The sequence below is a fragment of the Carcharodon carcharias genome, chromosome 3 (genome assembly GCF_017639515.1).
Source record: "Carcharodon carcharias isolate sCarCar2 chromosome 3, sCarCar2.pri, whole genome shotgun sequence".
Classification (NCBI taxonomy): Eukaryota; Metazoa; Chordata; class Chondrichthyes; order Lamniformes; family Lamnidae; genus Carcharodon; species Carcharodon carcharias.
This window is the reverse complement of record NC_054469.1, coordinates 180,709,485-180,731,543: the sequence shown is the minus strand read 5'-3', so window position 1 is coordinate 180,731,543 and position 22,059 is coordinate 180,709,485. Positions and strand designations below refer to the sequence as shown.

The 22,059-nt window shown below is 44.4% G+C and overlaps 1 protein-coding gene across 4 annotated transcripts in view; it reads left to right on the top strand.

Annotated features, from left to right (window-relative positions):
* gfod1 (glucose-fructose oxidoreductase domain containing 1) overlaps nt 1-22,059 on the top strand; it is a 231,103-nt gene that overhangs the window by 166,626 nt on the left and 42,418 nt on the right. For 2 of the 4 annotated variants that reach the window (XM_041183512.1, XM_041183515.1), the window contains exon 2: nt 4,818-5,948. In XM_041183512.1, coding sequence (XP_041039446.1) covers nt 4,818-5,737 — 920 coding nt within the window. In that variant the 3' untranslated portion in view covers nt 5,738-5,948. Of the gene's footprint in view, nt 1-4,817; nt 5,949-6,113; nt 11,014-22,059 lie in introns of those variants that run through there. The other 2 variants (XM_041183513.1, XM_041183514.1) reach the window with 2 other exon arrangements.

Below are 22,059 nucleotides of genomic sequence, written 5' to 3'. Positions count from 1 at the left end.
AACAGACACTTGCACAAGTGCATAATAATTAGGGAAAGCCAGCATGGATTTATTAAAGGAAAATCATGTTTAACGAACTTGATTAAGTTTTTTGATGAATTAACAGAGAGCATTGATGAGGGCAATGCATTTAATGTGGTGTATATAGACTTCCAAAACACGTTTGATAAAGTGACACAGAATGGGCAGAATTTTTCCAATGGCCCTACCACTGAAGGAGTCAGCCGGGAAGGCGTTCCTGCTGATCAGGCTTGCCCTACAGCCATGTTAATTGGCTAGAGGCAAGACTTTCATCCCTCACTCGATGTTGAGTTCCGCTGACATGGAACAGAATCCCAATACTATAAGTATTTAAATATGTTAAATTTATTGCTTTTTTTAAAAACTGGGCTTTTTGTTCAGAACAAAAGAATTCTCTTCTCCATTTCTGGAATGTCTCACCTCGCTATGCCTAGGGAGTTACTAACAGAAAACTTCAGACTGTTCAAAAGGTGCTACAGGATTGCTATTTGCATTTGATAAGCCAACCTTGCTAGCAGAGTCAGTGGGTCTACTGAGACAATGGCTTCCCAAATGCCAGACCCTCAACATAAATGGCACCCCTTTCAACGCATAATGGCTGAGACATTATCAGTCCTGAAAAAAAAATAATTCCAGACACTGGATAAACCTCCCTTTTGAAGTCATTCTGAAGGAGGAAGATCAGATGACCCAAGGCTGTGGCCCTTGGAACAGTTTAACATTACATTTCTGGGCTGCACACCCAGTATGACAGACAAGCCACAAAGAAGCCGGCTCTGTCCAGACAGGACAACCGGCCCATTTAACTTGACCCTGCTGGAAGATTTTGTACCACCGCCTCTAGAACCAATCCAATCTCTGCAGGCCTCATCTTGCAACATCAACACCAACTGAAAAGCGAATCTTACAACACCAGTCTCCAGCCAGCTGAACTCGAAAGCCTACGTGAAAGGATTCCCTATTGGACTCTGACTTTGGGATTCTGGAACTCACATGAACTAATATTCAATTTTTCTGTGGTCCTTGTACTGTAAACCTCCTTTTCTCTAACCCCTCCCCCCTTTACTGCGTGAATGCTGAGTGGGATGTTGTGGGCACTCATTTCACAGATTTTGAATGTATGAAATAAACTAATCTTCTGAGTTAATCCTAACTCAAATTTGCTGTGGTTTAATAGTAAAATTAGATCTCACAAAAATCAAGGGGTTGGAAAAAGTACACCATCGCTTACTCTTTAAAACAGCCTAATTCAAAACGTCTTCTGCTTACGGACAGGCAGTAAGAGAAAAACAGTGCTGTTTGAATTGTCCCCCTCCTGTCTGTAACACTTAGCAAGAAGTCCCACCTCTGGAGAGCTGCCAGGCAAGCTAGCAGCTTTCTAGTCCCAGCAGCGCCACCAGGAACAGTGGCCTCTGCTGGTACTACAAGCAGTCTGCAGAGTCAAAGTGCCAGAACCACGATGCAGGTAAGTGCTTGGGGTGCAGTGGCAGGGTCAGGAGGCCTGGGGGTGCAGGTGAGGGGGTTGTGATTTGATGGGCAGGTGGAGAGGAAGGCCCTGACCTTGCTGGGGGGAGGGGGGGGGGGGGCAAGGACAGAGCCTGATCTCAAAACAGGGACGAAAGCAGCCCTCCACACCGCTCCCCCCTTACCCCCACCCCCCAACCATCCCTCTCCTCCAAAAGCTGAGGCTGAGATGGGAAGTGGCCACTAATTGGCCACTAAAGAACCTCAATTGGGGCAAGGGAAGGCGGGCCACCCTAGTCCTTGCCTACCACCTGTAAAATTGTGGACAGGTCAGGGGTGAGGTTGGCGGGAAAGCCACCAGGGGAATTTTATAGACATCTCCCCACCCCCACCTGCAAACCCGAAGAAAATGTCCTTAAAATTCTGCCCAACAAGTTTCTCAGCAAAGTTGAAGCCCATGAAATAAAAGGGATAGTGAAAACATGGATATGAAGTTGGATGAAGGACAGGAAACAGAGAAGTGGTGAACAGCTGTTTGTCAGTCTGGAAAAAGGAATACATTGGGTTTCCCCAGTGGTCTGTACTGCTTTTTGTGATATATTAATAACTTGAACTTGGGTGTGCAGGGCGCACTTTCAAAATTTTCAGATGACGCAAAACCTATAAGTGTAGTGAACAGTGAGGAAGCTAGCAGTAGACTTTAAGAGGACATATACTGGTGCAATATGGGTGAGCAATTGGCAGATGAAATATAAACTCAAGGGTATAATTCTAAAGGGGGTGCAGGAACAGAGAGAACTGGGAGTATACGGGCACAAATCTTTTGAAGATTACTGGACAGATACAGAAAGTGGTTAAAAAAACATACAATATCCTGGGTATATAAAACACTGGTTTGGCCACAATTGAAGTATTGCACCCAATTTAGGGAGGATTTGAAAGTCTTAAAGAGGATGCAGAAAAGATTTACTGGAATGGCTCCACAGATGAGGTACTTCAATTACATGGATACATTGGAAAATCTGGGATTGTTCTCTTAGAGCAGAGAAGGTTGATAGGAGATTTGATAGAGGTGTTCAATCATGATGGGTCCAGACAGGGTAGATAGACAGAAACTTCCATTGGTGGAAGCATCTAGACCAGGGGATACAGATTTAGGTGATTGGCAAAAGAACCAAAGGTGACATGAAGAAAAAATTCTTTGTGTAGCAAGTGGTTAGGATCTAGAATGCAGTGCCTGAGAGGGTGGTGGAGACAGATTCAATTGTGGCTTTCAAAGGGTAATTAATAAGTACTTGAAGGGGAAAGATTGGCACAGCTATGGGGGAAAATAGTGGGGGAGTGGAACTAGTTGGATTGGTGACACAGATTAAATGGTCTCCTGCGCTGTACCATAATGTCGGGCCAGCCCCTGCATGCCTGGCCTTAGAGCCCTAAAATTGCAAGGCCCACAAAAACCTGCATTTATATAATGCCTATGATATAGGAAAGATCCCAAAATATTTCCAAGAGGCGTAATCAAAATAATGAATGCTGAGTCAAAGAAAATATTAGGAGGAATGCAACATAATCTATGCAGAGAACTTAAATATCATTGCACTTTCTATGGTGACCATTTTGAAATGTTTGTTAAGTTCCTTTGATTGTATTGAAGCACCTCAGGTGCAGCATGATCTAGGTAGAAAACTTGGGGGAGAATCTTCAACTTGGCGAGCAGGGGTGGGGCCCACTCACTGAGGTGTAAAATGACATGCATCCTGACGTCATTTATATGCGGGCAGGCAAAGACCCAGACGGCATTTGCATTTTTCATGGAACCTCATCCACAGGCAGGAATAAGCGGGTCTTTTCCGAATGGCAGGTGACTAGTGGGGTACCGCGGGGATCGGTGCTGGGACCCCAGTTATTCACAATATATATTAATGATTTATATGAGGGAATTAAATATAATATCTCCAAATTTGCAGATGACACAAAGCTGGGAGGGAGGGTGAGCTGTGAGGAGGATGCAGAGATGCTTCAGTGTGGTTTGGACAAGCTGAGTGAGTGGGCAAATGCATGGCAGATGCAGTGTAATGTGGATAAATGTGAGGTTATCCGTTTTGATAGAAAAAACATGACGACAGATTATTATCTGAATTGCTATAAATTGAAAGAGGGGAATGTGCAATGAGACCTGGGTGTCCTTGTACACCAGTCGCTGAAGGTAAACATGCAGGTGCAGCAGGCGGTAAAGAAGGCAAATGGTAGGTTGGCCTTCATAGCCAGAGGATTCGAGTACAGGAACTGGGATGTCTTGCTGCAATTGTACAGGGCCTTGGTGAGCTCACACCTGGAATATTGTGTGCAGTTTTGGTCTCCTTATCTGAGGAAGGATGTATTTGCTATAGAGGGAGTGCAGCGAAGGTTTACCTGACTGATTCCTGGGATGGAGGGACTGACATATGAGGAGAGATTGAGTCGGTTAAGATTATATTTGCTGGAGTTCAGAAGAATGAGGGGGTTCTCACAGAAACCTATAAAATTCTAACAGGACTAGACAGGGTAGATGCAGGAAGGATGTTCCCGATGGTGGGGGAGTCCAGAACCAGGGGTCACAGTCTGACGATATGGGGTAGATCATTTAGGACTGAGATGAGGAGAAATTTCTTCACCCAGAGAGTGGTGAGCCTGTAGAATTCGGTACCACAGAAAGTAGTTGAGATGAAAACATTGTATGTAGTTTCTATGAATGATTTTAAATTTTCTCAAAATTTTTTATTGAAATTAATGCACATGTCCCACTCATGTGACAGTTTCACATGAGGGGACATGTCATAAAAAAATTTTCAACGCTTTATTGAACTGTTAAAATTTAAAACACAGAGGTGCCTCAGAGAGATTTCTGCGCTCTTCTGGCCTTAATTAGCTCGCCCACGTAAAATGGCGGCGTGGACCTGATAGGGAGTGCCGATCGGGTCCACCCCCCCCTCCCCCCCACCGACAGGGGGAAAATTCTACCCTTGAATATCAAGGGTAGTGACCACTTTGAAATGTTGGTAAAGTTCCTCTTATTGTATTGAGGCGCCTCCCTCAGAGTGCAATATGATCTATATAGAAAACCTGAATATCATTTCACTTTATGTGATGGCCATTTTGAAATGTTTTCTAATGTTCTTTCAGGTGTTTTATTAATAAAGTATATTTTAGCAAAAGAATGTGATTTCTCTTCTGTTGATTGAAAAATCTGAGAAATCAATTGTTCTCTAGTTGTGGTTAAACACTATGCTTGTGAGTAGGCATAAATATTTGTGACTGCATTGTTGATGTATTTTCTTTTCATTTTCAATTAGGAATTGGGAAAAATGTCATCTGTGACAGAGCTGCAACTCCTCTGGATGCGTTTAGGATGATGTCAGCAGCACATTATTATCCCAAACTCATGAGTATAATGGGTAATGTTCTCCGTTTCCTCCCTGCTTTTGTTAAGATGAAGCAAATGATTCAAGAGGGGTATGTGGGGGACTTATTGATCTGTGAGGTCCAGGTTCACAGTGGAAGTCTTTTGGGCAAGAAATACAACTGGAGCTGTGATGACCTGATGGGGGGTGGAGGGCTACATTCAGTTGGAAGCTACATTATTGACCTTTTGACTTTTCTGACCAGCCAAAAAGCTGCCAAAGTCCATGGCTTCCTGAAAACTTTTGTGAAGCAGACAGAGCATATCAGAGGGATCCGTCAGATCACTAGTGATGACTTCTGCACCTTTCAGATGGTTTTAGAAGGTGGCGTGTGCTGTACTGTGACTTTGAATTTCAATGTCCCTGGGGATTTTAAACAAGAAATCATTGTGGTGGGGTCCACTGGTCGATTAATGGTAAATGGTAGCGACTTGTATGGACAAAGAAATAGTGCATCTCAAAAGGAATTGATTTTAGAAGACTCAACACCTGTAAGTAATGCATTGCTCCCAGAAAAAGCTTTCAGGGATATCCCATCCCCATTCCTCAGGGGTACTATCATGATGGTTCAAGCTATTCGGCAAGCATTCCAAGACCAAGAAGATCGACGGACCTGGGATGGGAGACCATTAACTATGGCAGCAACATTTGAGGATTGCTTGTACGCACTGTGTGTAGTGGACACCATTAAAAAATCAAACGAGACTGGTGAATGGCAGAACATTGTGATTATGACAGAAGAGCCTGAGATTAGCCCTGCATATTTGATCAGTGAGGCTATGCGTCGCAGCAGAATGTCACTATTATACTAACTGCTTTTAACAACTTCTTGTAACAAGTAGATTCAGTATGTAAAAGGAATTAATATCTTTAGATGAGCAGATATGTGAATGCTATACCTCTGAGACTTCCTGGTTTAAACAAATATTGACACATCTACAGATTTTCTTAGCAACATACCAAGTAAGATTAAAGTGGTGTCTGGTAACAAAAAATGTTATTAAAACAAACGAGTGTTAATAACTACAGGTACTGAGGACCACCTCAGTTGGTGGTCATTGTAAGCTTTTGAAAAGACAATGGTTTTCATCACCAGGTGACATGTTAACTTTCTATTGATTCAAGTGACTTGTATTGAAGATCACTTTGTTTGAAAAGGGATAAATGTTACAATTTTTTTTACTCCAGGCACAGAACTTTACAGAACTGGAGCACATGACAGTGAACACAGAGGTCTACTATTTTTATAAAAGCCCTGAAGAAGGGTCAAATGGACTCAAAACATTAACTCTGTTTCTCTTTCCACAAATGCTGTCAGACCTGCTAAGTTTTTCCAGCATTTTATGTTTTTATTATGATTTATTATTTTTGGCTGACAAAAAATCGAGTCAGTCACAAGTCACAGGTGTGAACCTTTGTACATGGATTTCTTGTGTGTGTTGCCATTGTACAAAGCTCTGTACCAGGAGTGCTAAATCATAAAGCTTACCCCTCAAAGATAAATCTTTTTAAAAATCATAACATTTTGCAGCCAGCCGGCTGCACATCTGACTTAACAATTCACTATGCAATACATTTGTAATCTAAATTGCTTTCGCAGTGGAGTGACAGAAGTTTGTAGATTTTCTGGTGCTTGACTAGGGAACATTATTGGTGAACAGTTGAGAGTAGGTTTCCAGGTTACCTTTTCAAAAGGTGCATATTATGGGGGAACCCAGAGGAGGAAAGGATACAGTGGGGAATTAAAAAATGAAAACTGCATTTTGAAAAAAAAAGATTTGTTAAATGCTACATGGTATGTTATATAATTCTGTACAATAGTGTTGTCGTTATGTTACTGAACTAGTAATCCAAAGCCGGGCTAATAAATCAGAGAATGAGTGCTCAAATCCCACCTTGGCAGCTTGAAAATTCAGATTAAAACAAAATCTAGAAATAAAAAAAATGCAAAAGTGTCCAGGAAGTTCTCTGATTGTCATAAAAACACAATGGTTCACTAATATGTACAGAAGGGAATCTGGCTGATTGGTGGAGGACTGGAGTCACCTATGTGATTAACTCTTAACTGCCACTCAGTTGGGCTATCAGAGGTTCAAGAAGAATGGCCACCACCTTCTCAGGGGCAACCGGGTATCGACACTAAATGCCAACTTTTTCCACATCCCAAGAAGAATAAAAAGACCATGCATGCTGGTGCTGTTTTCCCCATTATATGCTGCATAATTTCTTAAGCTGCAACACAAATATTAAGCCAGGCTGGGGTATGTAAACAGAAGTTACAAATAGGCAAGGCTCACTGGTGCGTAAGCTGTGTCATAAACTGGCCAAAAGGTGAACGTCCCATTCTTCATTGACATTTGCATCTACGTTTCCCCAAGTGATAAACTGTCAGTCTCATTTGGGCTATTAGGCAAACCACTGAGCAATGGAGTCAAAAATAATCAGCAAGCATGGGTTCTACTCAGGTCCATACTCAATACTTCTTGTACATTCTGCAGCAAGTAAGGTTTTTTTTATTCTTTCATGAGATGTGAACATCACTGGCAAGGCCAGCAGTTGTTGCCCATCCCTAATTGATTTTGAGATAGTGATGGTCATAAGTCATTTGACTATCCCCTCTGCCAAAGTCCAGGGTGTATCAAAAGAGGATAAAATAATTCTCAAAGTTTAAATCTGTAATTAAATTTAAATTGTTATGGGATTGAAGAGCAAAACTTTTAAAATCCAATCCTTGTAACCCTTGTCAACAAAGGCTTTTAATGCTATCATAAAAAGAACGCTAATGAGATAGTTTTCATTACAGAAGATATTTTTCTTCCTTCTAAAGGACATTTTAAAAATCTTATGTTTCAGAAATTTACAGAATGAGATATTTGGAACTGAAACAGTGCAATTTAATTTGAGTTTACATGATGGAGCTACTAGTATGCTAGAATAGTTTCAATGTGTCTCCCTCCCCTCCACACAATGCTGGGAATGTGCATTGTGGTAGCTTTCCACCAAGATACAGTGAAGAAACCATGTAACTCTCTCTCCAACCCCACCCCCTGCCAGCCCTCCTTCACTGTCTGGCACTGAGAAGGTGTTGCTGGCAATCATGAGGAAGCATGTGTGAATAGGTGCCAGGAAACATTAGGCAGAGTGACACTGAAGATTCCTCGAGTCCAAACACAGCAGTTCTAAGATAGAAAAAGTGTTTTATGCAACCTTGTTCCAGAGGAGGCAAAAATAGCAGTAAATGAAATCCATACGACTGCAGGGCAGGAGTCAGTAAAACAACCTAATTTTATTTTTTAAAATATACACTTTGAAATGTTTTGAACACCTAACAGGATCCCAGAAACATTCTTTATATAAACAAAGAGGCCTAAAATAGCATCACAGGCAGATCCTGTCAATTTGTAATGCTTATTCTAGTCAAAAGTAACTTCTTGTTCCATGGTGAAAATATTACTCTACATCTTACAAACTGTGTGAAGTAAATTTCATGCTTGGGTTAAAGATACACCTTGTTGAAAAATAACAAGTATAGATTTTTTAGATGCTGATCCTATCATTTGGAATTTCAGGTTTATCTTTTAAAGGATTGCTGTGTAGTTGCAGTGGAAATCTCTATAATTCTTCTGCTTTGTTGGACCACAAAAAATACAAAGGGCATGATCTTTTCCCAGATGCTTTGATGTTGTGATAGCACAAAAATCCAAAAATGCCATCTATGTGATTTCACCCGCCTTTCAGCACTGGTGCATTTGGAAGGTACAAGTAGGAGTAATTTTAATAAGCTGTGCTCCCACCATGGAGTTTCGCCCATCATGAGCATGTATCAAGAAGCCAGCAAAAAAAAAATTATGGGAAGGAGCCCCGATGTTTGCTTCCAGTTAAGGGTAAAAATTGCCCTATCATTCTGAAATAAATTAGAAAGAGCTAAAATTACCTACTTTGGCCAGTCCGTACACGAAAGACACATGCAATCAAAAGCTAAAAAGCCATAAAGTTGGTAAGTACCCTGTAAGAATTTATTTTCATTTGGATAGCAGTGTAGAACATAAGAATCCATTACAGGATGCAAATCAGATTAAGAAGTAGGCCCAACACTGGCATCATGGCAGAGGAAACCAGTTCTCCGTAGGAGAACATATTATTGGTGGCTGGGAGCTATCAAAAAAAGTTAAGAACAATTTCTTTTGAAATATGGCAGTATTTTTTACATCAAAACTTTCATTTGTGTATGATAATGCAACTTTGTACAATGAATTGTTTGAGGAGGTAAACACAAATAATTGGGCTGAAATTGCTGCCAAAAAGATGTTATATCTCCATGGGATGTTATAGATGAGAAAGGCAAAGTTGTAAGTGATTAGCAAAAGACCCAGAGGAGACATGAGGAAAACTTTTTTGTGCAGTGAGTGCCTGGGATTTGGAATACACTGTCTGGTAAGATGGTGGATACAGATTCAGAAGGAAATTGTATAAATAATTAAAGGAGAAAAATCACAAGGATCATGGGGAAATTGTATATGATAAGCAATACTTAAAGGTGTGCAATAATATAAAGGACATTAGTGTTGGGGTGACAGCAACACAGTATTTCATGCCACTCCTATTTAAATTTGGCTGGCTTTGACTCAGAGTGAGTATAAAAGGACAAATTTATACTTGTTACCAGAATTATTAATGCAAGTAATGCAAATGGAGCAGAACAAAGCCAACCCTTTTCCCTCCTTGCATCTCACTTATCCAAATTAATCCAAAATACATTTCAAAGACTTAGATCTGGATTCACTGAGATAGGATCAAAACATAAGTCCCAACTGAGGCTGAATCATTTGTTTCTAAGACAAAAATGTCAATTTCCTAACATATGCAGCTACGTACTATTTACAATACACAATCATATAAGAAAAACAAAAAATATTTGTAAAACAAGCAATTTATGATAAAAGCAATGGCTAGATTAGGACATTAAATAAACTTGTTTTAGTTTTTTTAAAACATCTTTTAGTTGGATTGAATGAGAAATAATATGCTCACTCAGACTGCTGTCAGCATTTGTACTTGAAATTAAATGTTGCTGATAAGATGTGAATTAATAATTATTACTAATTATTAATAATTATTACTGTTCTTTTAATGGTTTTTGAAATGGTAGATATATGTACAGAGGAGACTTGTCTGTCAATTATTTGTGTTATTTATGGTAATGTATTTTTAGCATGAATATCTGTATATATGCAGAAAAATATTTATCAAGGTAAAAATTCAAGTACTATAAACTATATAAAGTTTATATTTTATATAATAGATAGGACAGGCAAAAACATACTTGGTTTGTTAAAATAAATGTTCTTATTTAAAATATGCACAAAACAATTGGACCTTAAGATCCTAGTACTGTGAAGAGGGTTAAAGAGGTTTACCGTAAGCTTACTGTGTATGTTGGTCTCTGCTTGTTAGATGTAGTTTGTGTTGTTTATTTGGAATAATAAATTGTGATGCTTTTTTGTCTGAGCTTTCTCGTATGTACAACTAGTAATATGCAAATGACTCTGTGTGCACTGTCATATTCTGTTATTGATTTTACTTTTATCCAACTGAGTTTATTAGTTTTCTAATGCTACATGCCCTCATTTGCAACTTAAGGAATACGCACATTGAAAGGGTTACCAGAAATTGTGTTATGTACTTCTGAAGAGGGTGCAATAATTGTATTAAAACCTAAATTTTACAAGTTGTTTGTATCTTTAGGACATTAATTGCCTTATGGAACATAGTTACAGATAATTTCAAGTCTGATATGTAGCTATAGACAAATTCTAGTAAAATGAGCACAATTTCATCGATTGCCTATCAATAGTTCATTATACTGAAGTAGCTCAGAGAGTACCTGCGATTCAATAGGCTACATGTATACTATGTAGAGGTGTACTTTTAAAAAGTATTCCTAGTGGTGGAATGTATAATACTCCTATTTTTTGTAATGACAGCATGAAGCATTACTCGGTCGTATATTGTGTGATCAGTGACAAAGTTAGAACAATACGTTCTCCTCTGATAATGATAAAAAGAATTAAAAGAATCTTTATTTCAAGCAAATTGATGTCGTGCTTTTAAAATATTTAGTCATTGTGATTCTGCCAATGGGATCATTCTCCTTCATCTCCTACTAAACGTGTCACTCTTGAGATGTTTGTAGGTCACACTTTTAAGTGTATTCAGTTTTCAATAATGGATTCCAGCAGAGCATATACATCCTAGTTACTGCATCTAAATCTATTGATATTTCAGCCAGCCATTTTGAATAGTATCAATTTTTATGTTTATGTGGCTGAGCTAACTACATTTTTGCTCATTATACTAATTAAATAACAAATTGTATTTATATAATTTCTTTAATGTAGGAAAAGTCCCAAGATATTTCACAGAGGAAAATAGTAGGATTAGCAGAGTAGGCCAGAAAGTTGAGTGAGGGGATATATTCAGAGAAAACTTTTAAGCTGGAAAGGGAATGGTAGAGGCGGGCAGGAGGGGGATAGGGGGTTGAAAGATAAGAAAGACTTGTGTTTATATAGCGTTTTCACGACCACCAGATGTTTGAAAGCGCTTTACAGTTCTTTTGAAGTGTAGTCACTGTTGTAATTTAGGAAATGTGGAAATAAACTCCCACAAACAGCAACTTGATGACCAGATAATCTGTTTTTGTTATGTTGAAAGAGGGATATAGATTATCCGAAAGACGGCACTTCCAACAATATAGTACTCCCTCAGTACTGTGCTGGAGTATAAGATTGAGAAGGAAATTCCAGACAGCAGGGTCAAGGCAGTAGATTCAGAAGTGAGAGAACAGCATTATTAAGAGTGTGCTGTGATTCACAATTTTTCTGATATTAGTGTTCATTGATTTATAAAGCATGAAATTGTTGGAAGTAAAACTGGAGTACCTGGTGTTTTGATTACAGCTGCCATAGAAACAAAGGTGGGTTTGTAGCAGGCTGGGGCAGAGAATATGACATGAGTGAAAAAATTGGTTTTCCAACAGTGGGAAATGACGGCAGGAATTTGCAGGGGGGGCGGGGGCAGGGGGTCAGTGGGGGACCGGAGAGAGGTGCAGGGGTCATGAAAGTGGGGGACAGTGAGGAAGGGAGGAAGCAGGGGACAGTGTGGTGGGGAGGGGGAAGCAAGGGACAGTGAGAAGAGGGAGGGTTCAGAGGGAGGGGTCAGTGGTGTCACTGGAGGAATCCTGTGGAGCAAACCAAGGGTACTGGTGGTGGTAGGGAACAGTAACAGTTAAAGGGATAGTAGGGTGCAATAGGGTGGGAGGGTGAGGGTCCGTCAGTGGTGGGTGAAGGGCCATTTTGGGTTGTTGGGGTGTAGAGGGGGAATGCGCAGGCACTAACACAAAACCCAGACCTCCATGAAGTGCAATTAAAGATATATTTAAAACTGTGCAATAATTATGTACTATGCTTGTACCACTATGTCTAGGTGCTTCCCCGACATTTGCAGCAGTGGTGGAGGCAGCCTGCTGACCACTATGCCCTCTTGTCACTGATGACCTTGGCGGCTGTCCTCTGGAGGCTTGAGGCCTGAAGGGTGCCAGCCTTCTTTGGGTTTCCTGCTCTGGAGCAGAAGTACCTCAGCGGGCCCAGAGGCTGGAGCTAATGGGGTCACAGACAGAGGGGGACTCGGAATGCCTGGACTATCATTGGAAAGCCCTGAGTAGAAGCCCCTGAGGTGTCCGCCTGATGCTCCTCCTCCCTTTGGGTACCTGAGGGCTCATCCCTGACTCCTTGAGGGAAGGCGGCACCAGGAGGGAGGTCGAGGTGCCCTGCTCCCTCTCACATAGCTGCTGCAAAAGCTCGCCCATGGCATTGGAGTGCAGGTCCAAGCCTATCTCTGGCAGAAACTGAGCGCTCTGCTGGACCAGGTTCTTCATGGCATCCACAAACTTCAACATGGAGACCTCCATCTGCGCACATGTCAGTGCCACTACAGTACAGGGATGGTGGACAGACTCCTCTACTTCAGGTGCCGCTCTGTTGAGGGCCTCTGCCACCTCTGCTTGATGTTCCCGGGCCTCTCGCTGCATCTCCAGCATTTTGTCCATGACTGTTCCCAGAGGCTCATCATCAGACTTGGACTTGGCAGAGGCCTCTTTCCCAACAGTCCTCTGAATGCCGGGGACCTTGGCTGTCTCTGCCTCCTCCTGCTGTGGACACATGGCCATGCGGTGACCACCAGAGTGTGAGGCACCATCTAAACTAGATCTATGACCTACCAAGATGTCTCTGAGCTGGTGGAGAGTGCAGGTGAATGCTGTGACGACTCTACAGATGAGAACTGATCATTGTCATCGGTTCTCTGTGGGTTGGGGCTGGGGCTGGACTCAGAATTGGGGTCTGGCCTCATGATCTTCCAGCTGGCACCTGTAATGGAAAGAGGAGAGAATGAGCATGGGCTGCCTCCTATATTGCACAGAGCCTCAACTCAGGTTTCAATATGCAGAGGTTAAGCTTCCTCACTGGATGCTTGGGGGAGGCCAACCACATTGCTGACAGATGCACAGTCATGGTCCTCCCGCTCTTCACACTGTGTGAGGGGGCAGACAACGGGCATGCCCCTACTGTCTTCTCCCTCCGGCACCTGTTGTGCACTGTATTCTCCTGCATGAAGATAGAAGATGGTTTTGTGAGCACTTCTGATGCAGGTGCTGTTTGCATGCTGCCAGTCTCCACCACCAACCCATTGACAACTAACTACGTGTGCCATATGAAAGATGCACTGTTGCTAGTCCCTGAGGGTACTTCTGCAGCACGCTCCAGACCCATGAGGTCCAGCAGCTAGAAGGACAAGAACAGAGGCATGGCAACAGCAGCAACATCCGCAGTTGCCCTCTACACCAACCCAGCACTCCCAAGATTTGTGCCTTCCATGTGGCTCAGTCAGTGATCCACAGTCACCTCCCTACCAGCAGACCACATGGACTGCATTGGGGCTATGAGGCACCACCCCAGCACCTTGCAAAGGGCAGCACAGATGGTGGCCTTGTAATTGAGGACCATGTCACAATTCCCGTTAAGTGAGGTGAGTGTGGTGGCTAGAGGGTTCACTTACCCTGGTGGCGCGGATTAGGTCACTCATTCTTTTCCTGCACTGCAGGGCAGTCCTCTGAATACAAGTGGCACTGACCACCCTGGCAACCTCCTCCCATGCAGGAGTGGGGAGACAAGTCGGTCTTCTCCTCACGTTCCTTGGAAAAAGGATGACCCTCCTGTCCTCCACGGCTTGCAGTCATGTGTCCAGCAAGGCATCGTGGCACCTGGGGGCCAGTGCTTGCTGTTTCCTGGCAGCCATGTCTAGGTCCGAACTCCTGGCGCAATGAATGAGTAGCTGTCCGAGCGCCTTTTAAATATGGCGCCTAGATATGATGGCAGGGCATGTGACTTTCTGCCCGCCACACCACATGATTTGCCGGGAAACCCCGACTGCATAATCAATGAGCCAACATAGCGCAATGCCTCTGTTTACTTGCTAAGCTCTGCAGTGGGAGTCCTTCTGACTTACTGCCCCCGCCACTGGGCTTGGGCCTGGAGCAGAAAATCCCAGCAAAAGAATATATGCACATTTCTCAAACGCAGCAGGCTGTAAAGGGCAATAAGGTCAGCCAAAACCATGATAACTGGAATTAATAAAAGTAAAAGTGGCAGGTATTGACATAGGGGAAAGTTATCATCTGCAACCAAAGATTTGAATTCTGAATGCAACAAAATGTAATTGTTAAAGAGCAAAAGTGAGAATGAAAATTCGCTGGAAGTATGTTCAAGACTATTTATAACATACCAAAGAGAACTGAGATATAAAATTTGTTCCTATTGTTTAGAACTTCATTAAAACTTAAAGCTCAGCATCTTCCAGTTGCTGAGCGGGGGTGGGGCCCGCTCTCCGATGCGTAAAATGACGCAGGGATATGTCGGCGTGAATCCCAATGTCACTCCGCGTCATTTAGATTCTCAGTTCGGAGGGCACGCAGCCGAATCGGCTGCATGCCCTCCGAACTGTCAACGCCCTATTAAGGACATTAGAAAACTAATTAAGGTGATTAATGGAACTGCCCATCCAATCTTAAGGTTGGTGGACAGCTGAGAGCCCAGGTGGGCTTTGGAAAAAACATGAAATCTCATCCACAGGCGGGATGAGGTTTTATGAGGGTATTTAAATTTTTATGAAATGTTTCAATAAAAGTTATGGACATGTCCCAACTCATGTGACAGTATCACATGAGGGGACATGGCAGGGAATTTTTTTTAATCACCTTTATTTAAAGTTTTCAATCGGACCTGATCTCCCTGAGGCAGCACTTTGCCTCAGGGAGATCTGTGCACTCTTTCACGCGCATGCGTGAAAAAGCATACTCTCGGCTGAGCGAATCCCCTCACCTGCCCTCACAGGGAGCGTACAGCGCTTCCTGGCGGATGTCACACTGGATGGGCCTTAATTGGCCCACCCATGTAAAATGGCGGTACCCCTCCAACCAGGATCGCTGATCAGAAGGCCCGCGCCTGCTCCTGCACTTCCCCGTCAGGGGGAAAATGTTGCCCAAAGTGTTCTGTAGCCTTGTAACATGTTCCAATCTATGTTATAAATGTTATGCATTACAATCAGCGTGTTTTAAATTCCATATAATTTAGAAAGGCATATGGCTGCAAATACCTTAAGTAATAATACACTTAAATAATAACACCTTTCAAATTTGTCATTTTCAAACATATAATGCAAGTGCAATCCTGCTAAATTTGTGGAAACCTGGCTAGGAAGAAAAGAAATAAGAAACATATATAATCTTATCAAAACCATTCGAGTCTTCTGCAGCTTGCTAATGGGCAAGGATTTTCTCAATTTTCTGGAGATGGGCTGGGAGGCAGGAAATCTGGTAAAATGTTGGTGGAAGATGTCACAAGGCAAGTCCAACATCTTTTCGCCACAACAGAATATTATGAAAGACAGTGACTCAGCTTCCCAGTTACCAGAGGTGGGCGGCCAATTAAGGTAATTAACCGCTCTATTAATTGTCATTTTATGCTCCCACCGGCATTTTAGCTGTGTCAGAACACTGCTGGGGAGTGTGATTTCCCAGCAGCTTCTCAAGGAAAGTTGGGGGCAGGAGTGGGTATTTTAGGGTCTGCTTGTCTGACATTCAGTACTGGAAGAGGAGAAATTTTTTTTTCCAACTAAATATTTGGAAGACTAAAGCCAATGCTTTTGGTTCCCAACAAAATTTGTATTCCCTAGCTACCGATCCATCCCTCTCCCTGACAACCTTGATGTCACATTTGTCCCAGAGATTTACCTTCCAATCACACATCATTTGTGCTGTCACTAAGACCACCTATTTCCACATCCGCAACATTGCCCAACTTTGACTTGTCTCAGCTCATCTGCTGCTGAAACTCTCATTCATGCCTTTGTTACCTCTAGACTTGACAATTCAATGCCCTCCCAGCTGATCTCCCACATTTTACCCTTTGTAAACTTGAAGTCTCCAAAACTCTGCTGTTCATGTATCAACTTGCATCAAGACCTGATCTCCCATCACTCCTGTGGCCTTCAATTGCCAAGGTCCTTAGCTCTGGGCCCTTACCTCTCCCTATACCTCTTTGTCTCTTCCTCTCTTTTCTTCTATTAGACACTCCTTAAACCTACCTCTTTCACTAAGCTTTTTTCTCATTTATCCCTTGGGACATTTTACTACATTAAAAGAGCTATATAAATACAAGTTGTTGTTTTTGGATTACTAAGTACATTGTCCAATATGGAACTGAGTCAGAGCAAGGAAAGTCTCAGGTACAACCCCTGGTCTTTGCTGAGTTAGGTGATCTCTTCTTTTGTGTCACAGGGCTAAGGAGGGAATAAACAAAACCTCAAGACCCCCTCCAGGTCCTATTTAATAACTCATCTTGGAAAATACGCAGAGAATGGCGGAATTTTCCCAGAATTGCACTAAATGCAGTAGCAGACGGGAAAATGGAATCCTACATTCTGATAAAAATGGCGGGTATCGTCCTGAGCCCGCCTCATTATTTATTCACTCCCACAAAACACGCTGTTTCCATGGTGAGCAGGGTCTCATTCGCCCGCCCACTATCACCCTGATGTTGCATCACGCAGGCTACCATCTTTAAAATACAGCCGGCAGCAAAGCACTCATCGCCACCAGTTTATCATCGCTATCTGGGAGACATGGCCAGCAAAGGAAAGTGGAGTCCAGCCCCCCTGCTCCAACTACGGGTTGCTCGAGTGACTGCTGGATGCAGTGGAAGCCCAATGGGATGTGTTCTACCCCCACTCTGGCCACAGGATAGGTAGCAAAGTCATCAACCAAGCGTGGGAGGCAGTGGCAGTAATGGTCAGCGCAAACGCCCTGCAGAGGAGGACAGCCACCCAGTGCCACAAAAGGATGAATGATCTCCTCTGTTCCACCAGGGTAAGTCACTCTTTTCAACACTCCCAACTTACTTACAAACCCATCCCACATCCACAGGGCCCTCACTCACTGCCAATGCAAGGGACATCACCATTCACTCTTTCACACACACCTGCATTGACCTCATCCTGTCCACGTGACCATTCACCACAAAGGCCAGGCACACTTATCATCTGGCCTGGCAGGTGTCCTGATACACTCTCCCCATCTCTATTCACGCAGGACAAACTGGCACACAACAGGAGGGAAATGTCGCAGACAGGTGGAGGGATGCCGGAATTCAAAGTTCTGACAGAATTTCAAAACAGAGCCATCCAGCTGGCCGGCGATGACCGGGACCAGTCGTGTGCTGATAGTGAGGTTGGCGCTGCTGTACCAAGTGAGGATCCAGCAGTGCAACATCAAACAACAACCATGCTGTGAGTGATGTGTCCTCTTTCACGGGCCACTGTCATACACTAATTATTTCCCCTTGCTTTCACAGGCACATCTGCCAAATAGCCGGCAGAGTCCATGACCCAGGGCCTCCAATCAGGCCCCGAAGAAACCTCTGAAGAGGAATCTGAAGGCACCCTCCCTGCAGACCAGTCACAGCGCTCACCCACACCTCCACCAGCACAGAGACACACACCTCAGTGGGACCTAGCTTTAGAGTAGCCTCAGAATCATAATCTGGTGAGCACATCGCACTTTCTGATCCACGGCAGGCACAGGCAGGCACTTCCCAGGTCCCTGGCACTTGGAGAACTGCTGGAGGCCAGAACGTTGCTGAGTTCGAGTCAGATGATGAGCCTCTGGACTCAGTCGTGTCACAGTTGCTGGAGCTGCACAGGCATAGGGAACATCAGGAAGGGATGTCCACTGCACTCCTCAGATTGCAAGGCACGAAGGAGGAGTCCATCCGTCTTCAGGCTGAGGTGATAGCGCCAGCATTGTAACACACCGAGGTCAATACTAGCAGGATGGCAGCCACCATGGAGACCTTGGGCCAGGACGTTATTCCTGCAGTGCTGCATGGGCTTAACTTCATCACTGATGCCATAGTTGGCCTCCAAAAGAATGTAAGGGAGAGGGGTGCTGGGCAGCTATATCTCACTCCAGCTACCCCTTCCGCTCACGGAATCAGCCAGGGGCCCTCGAGCACCCATAGGGAGGAGGATCAGCAGGTGCACACTCCGGGGCCATCCACCCAGGTGACTCTGGGATTGACCGGCCCATCGGCATCCCCTCTTCCTGTGATCTCCACAGCTCCAGCTTCACAGGCCAAGGAGGCCATTGCCACACAGCAGGACCCTGAAAGCAGGCCGGGGCCCACCAAGTCTCAGCTCTCCAGAGAACGCTCGCCAAAGTCATCACAGTCAAGGCATCACAGTCAGCAAGCTGCCTCCACCTCTGCTGTGGATATCCGGAGAGCACCAAGACGTAGTGGCAGGGTTAGGAAAGTTAGGTAAAAGTAATTGCAAATGCCAGGCCAAGGGTGTTGATCAATTGTACATGGTGTTCACGATTGTCAATGAACTACTAAGAATGTCTCCCTGCCTGTGGCTCCTTGTTCTGATCAGTATTCTTGTCACTCAGATGTGAAACTTTTGTGCACAAGATAAAAGGCAGGTGTCTCAGTCCAGGGCCTCTTCCCTGTGCTCTGTGCAGCCTTCTGACCACAGTGATGGTCCAGCCTCACACTACCTGGAAACATTACTGATGCCTACACCTCGGCAGTGCTGGTCATTGTTGCCAGAATGTAGTGGGCAGGTGCCACAGAGTTCTCTCATTCTCTCTGTGCGCTCTCAGCACCTTAACGGTTGGGCTGGCCCCTATCACACTAGCATCTGCGACCAGTGATGCTATGCATCAGCTCCTGAAAGGGCTGAGATGCTGAAGGCGGACACAGCATCAGATGCGTCTAAAGTTTCATGGCTGCGTCTCTGAGATGGCCCTGATCATGGAGCGCAAGCAAGCTGCCCTCGGCCAGACAGGAGTCAGACATTCTCAGAGGCTTTTTGAAGATATATGCGATCGAGCAACTATTAGGGCCTCCACTGCATCTCCATGACAGGAGCATTCTCACAGAGGGTATTGGCACTGCCATAAGTCAGACTGAAGTCAAATGTTTACATTTGCGATGTGAGGATCTATCGGGACACCTCACTGCATGTCGTCATCACCCTCCACAAATCTGGCAGCTATGAGGAACTCCCGGGCGCACCTGCATTGTCTAGCCTGTGTGACAGCCTCACTCCCGTCATCGTCACCACCAAGGACCCCCTCACCCTCATCCCTGTCGGCTTCCTCCTCATCGGAGAGGACCTCCAGCTCCACCATCTCCTCCTCAGCCAGCTCGTCGCCCCGTTGGAACTCCAGGTTGTAAAGGGCGCAGCAATCGACAATGAAGCATGACACCCTCTGCGGACTGTATTGCAGGGCTCCACCAGACTGGTCCAGGCACTGGAACTGCATCTTCAGCATCCTGATGGTCTGATCCACCAAGTTGAGAGCTGCAGCATGTGCCTCACGATAGTGTTGCTCTGCTGCAGTCTGAGGCCTCCGCATGGGTGTCATCAGTCAAGGCCTCTGCGGGTAGCACTTGTCCCCAAGGAGCCAACCCTGCAGCCTCTATGGACCCTGGAAGACTGCAGGGATCTGTGAGTGACTCAGGATGTAGATGTTGTGCACATTCCCTGGAAACCGTGCGCACACCTGCAGCATACATTTCTGGTAGTCACATACCAGCTGCACATTCAGTGAGTTGATGAAGTCCACTGAGTGTAGCGACAGAGACCTGAGCACCACATGAGTGCATTCAATCTCACCCTGCATCTGTGGGAATCCCAAGATCAGGGCTGTCCGAGGCCTGGGCAAAATGCACAAAGTTGTGTGCCATGGAGAAGATGGCATCTGTGACCTCATGGATGCATTTGTGGGTGGTGGATTGTGAAATCCCACAGAGGTCAACTATAGAGCTCTGAAAGGAAACACTGGCATAGAAATTGAATGCTGCGGTCACTTTCACAATCACTGGCAGTGGATGCCCTCCATGTCCCCTTGGCACCAAGTCCTTCAGTCAGTGGTAGATGTGAGCCACCAGGTCCCTAGACATGCTCAGTCGTCAGCGACACTGGTTCTCAGTCAACTGCAGGAATGGAAGGCGACGTCTATTGACCCTGGGTGTCGCTAGGCGCCGACCAGCCACAGCTCTGTCACTCCTGGGCAGCGTGTGCGGGAGTTCCTGCTGCCCCTTCTTCATGAGGTTACTGGTCCTGCATTTGCACAGCCAGGACCATCAGTCACTCTCTCCTCCGTCTTCTACGGTCTCTGTAGGCAATCTGGCATATAGCTAGCTCACCAGGATCCATGAGCCTGATGTGGTCCTCCTGCAGCATGAAAAACTGAGAGACGTGGTTATCATGGCTGTACCTAGCACCGTTCCTGGCCCTGTGTGACCATCCCTTAACGCTTCCCGGAGAGTGCTGGTCACCCTCGGATGGCCAGAGATGAGTGCCCTGCATGGCTGCCCTGTCAACCTGCGACATGGGGAACACTAGTCCAAACCAGGATGCTCAGCTTGCAAGGGGCTGTGAGCGCCCCCAGCAGTGACTGCTACATGGCCAGCGTTGGCGAGGAGATTGTACAACGTGTGCAGTCCAATCCACGATATGGTGGGGTTCCAAGATCCTGACAGGATGGCCTTTTAGTTATATGCTGATTATTACAAAGAGCTCCCCACTGACTGATGACGGGAACAAGGTGGGCCGAGCAGATGATCGCGACCTGCCTTCACGCCGCCGTGAAGCAGGTCACGCCATATTTTCCACACACGCTATCTATCATGGCCTGCCGCCAGTGGGAACAGAAAATTCCACCCCATGATACCGGGTAAGGGCAGAATCAGTCTCTGCAATGATGCTCCCCACAGCTGAAGAGCCTATTGACATTCACTAACACTATACACAAAATAATACTTTAATTTCTTTGTGGATTGCAATTGAAACACAATGCTTACTGGAGTGTTGGATGCCAAGTTTTTGTACAGTATTTATTTAATATGGCATTTGTTATGTAACCTGGAGCTAGATGCTTATTCTATTTTAAATTGGCATAAATCTCCAGGATAATGTCTAAAAAGAGGATCTGGTATCTAGTTATAGCTGCAAGCAACCTTGCAACTGAGGGTGTAGAGGTGACCTAGTTTTAATATTTGGATCTTGTATTTAAAACTCTGTGCTCTCGATTCATTGTGTTCTGTTCTACACCTTCAGGTTTTCAATCCAGAGAAGTTAGCAACACAATAATTTTATTGCAGTTAAAAAAGAAATAGATAGCATTGATTTTGCCTGACAGGCAACAAATTTGCTAAGGACTGGGGTGTTGTGTACTTTCTTCTCACACTCCTTCTTGTTACCGTGCATATTTCTACATTGTCATGACAGATCACTGAATTTCAGGCTTCTTTCAATATCTGAGTGGAGAATATAGGGACATAAGAACCAGAGTAGGCTATACAACCCCAAGCCTGTTCGACTATTCAGTTAGAACATGGTTGATCTGTATCTTAACTCCATCTACCCATCTAGGTTCCATATCCTGTAAAATCCCTGCCTAACTAAAATATATTACAGAATCACAGAACTGATACAGTGCAGAAGAAGGCCATTGTGT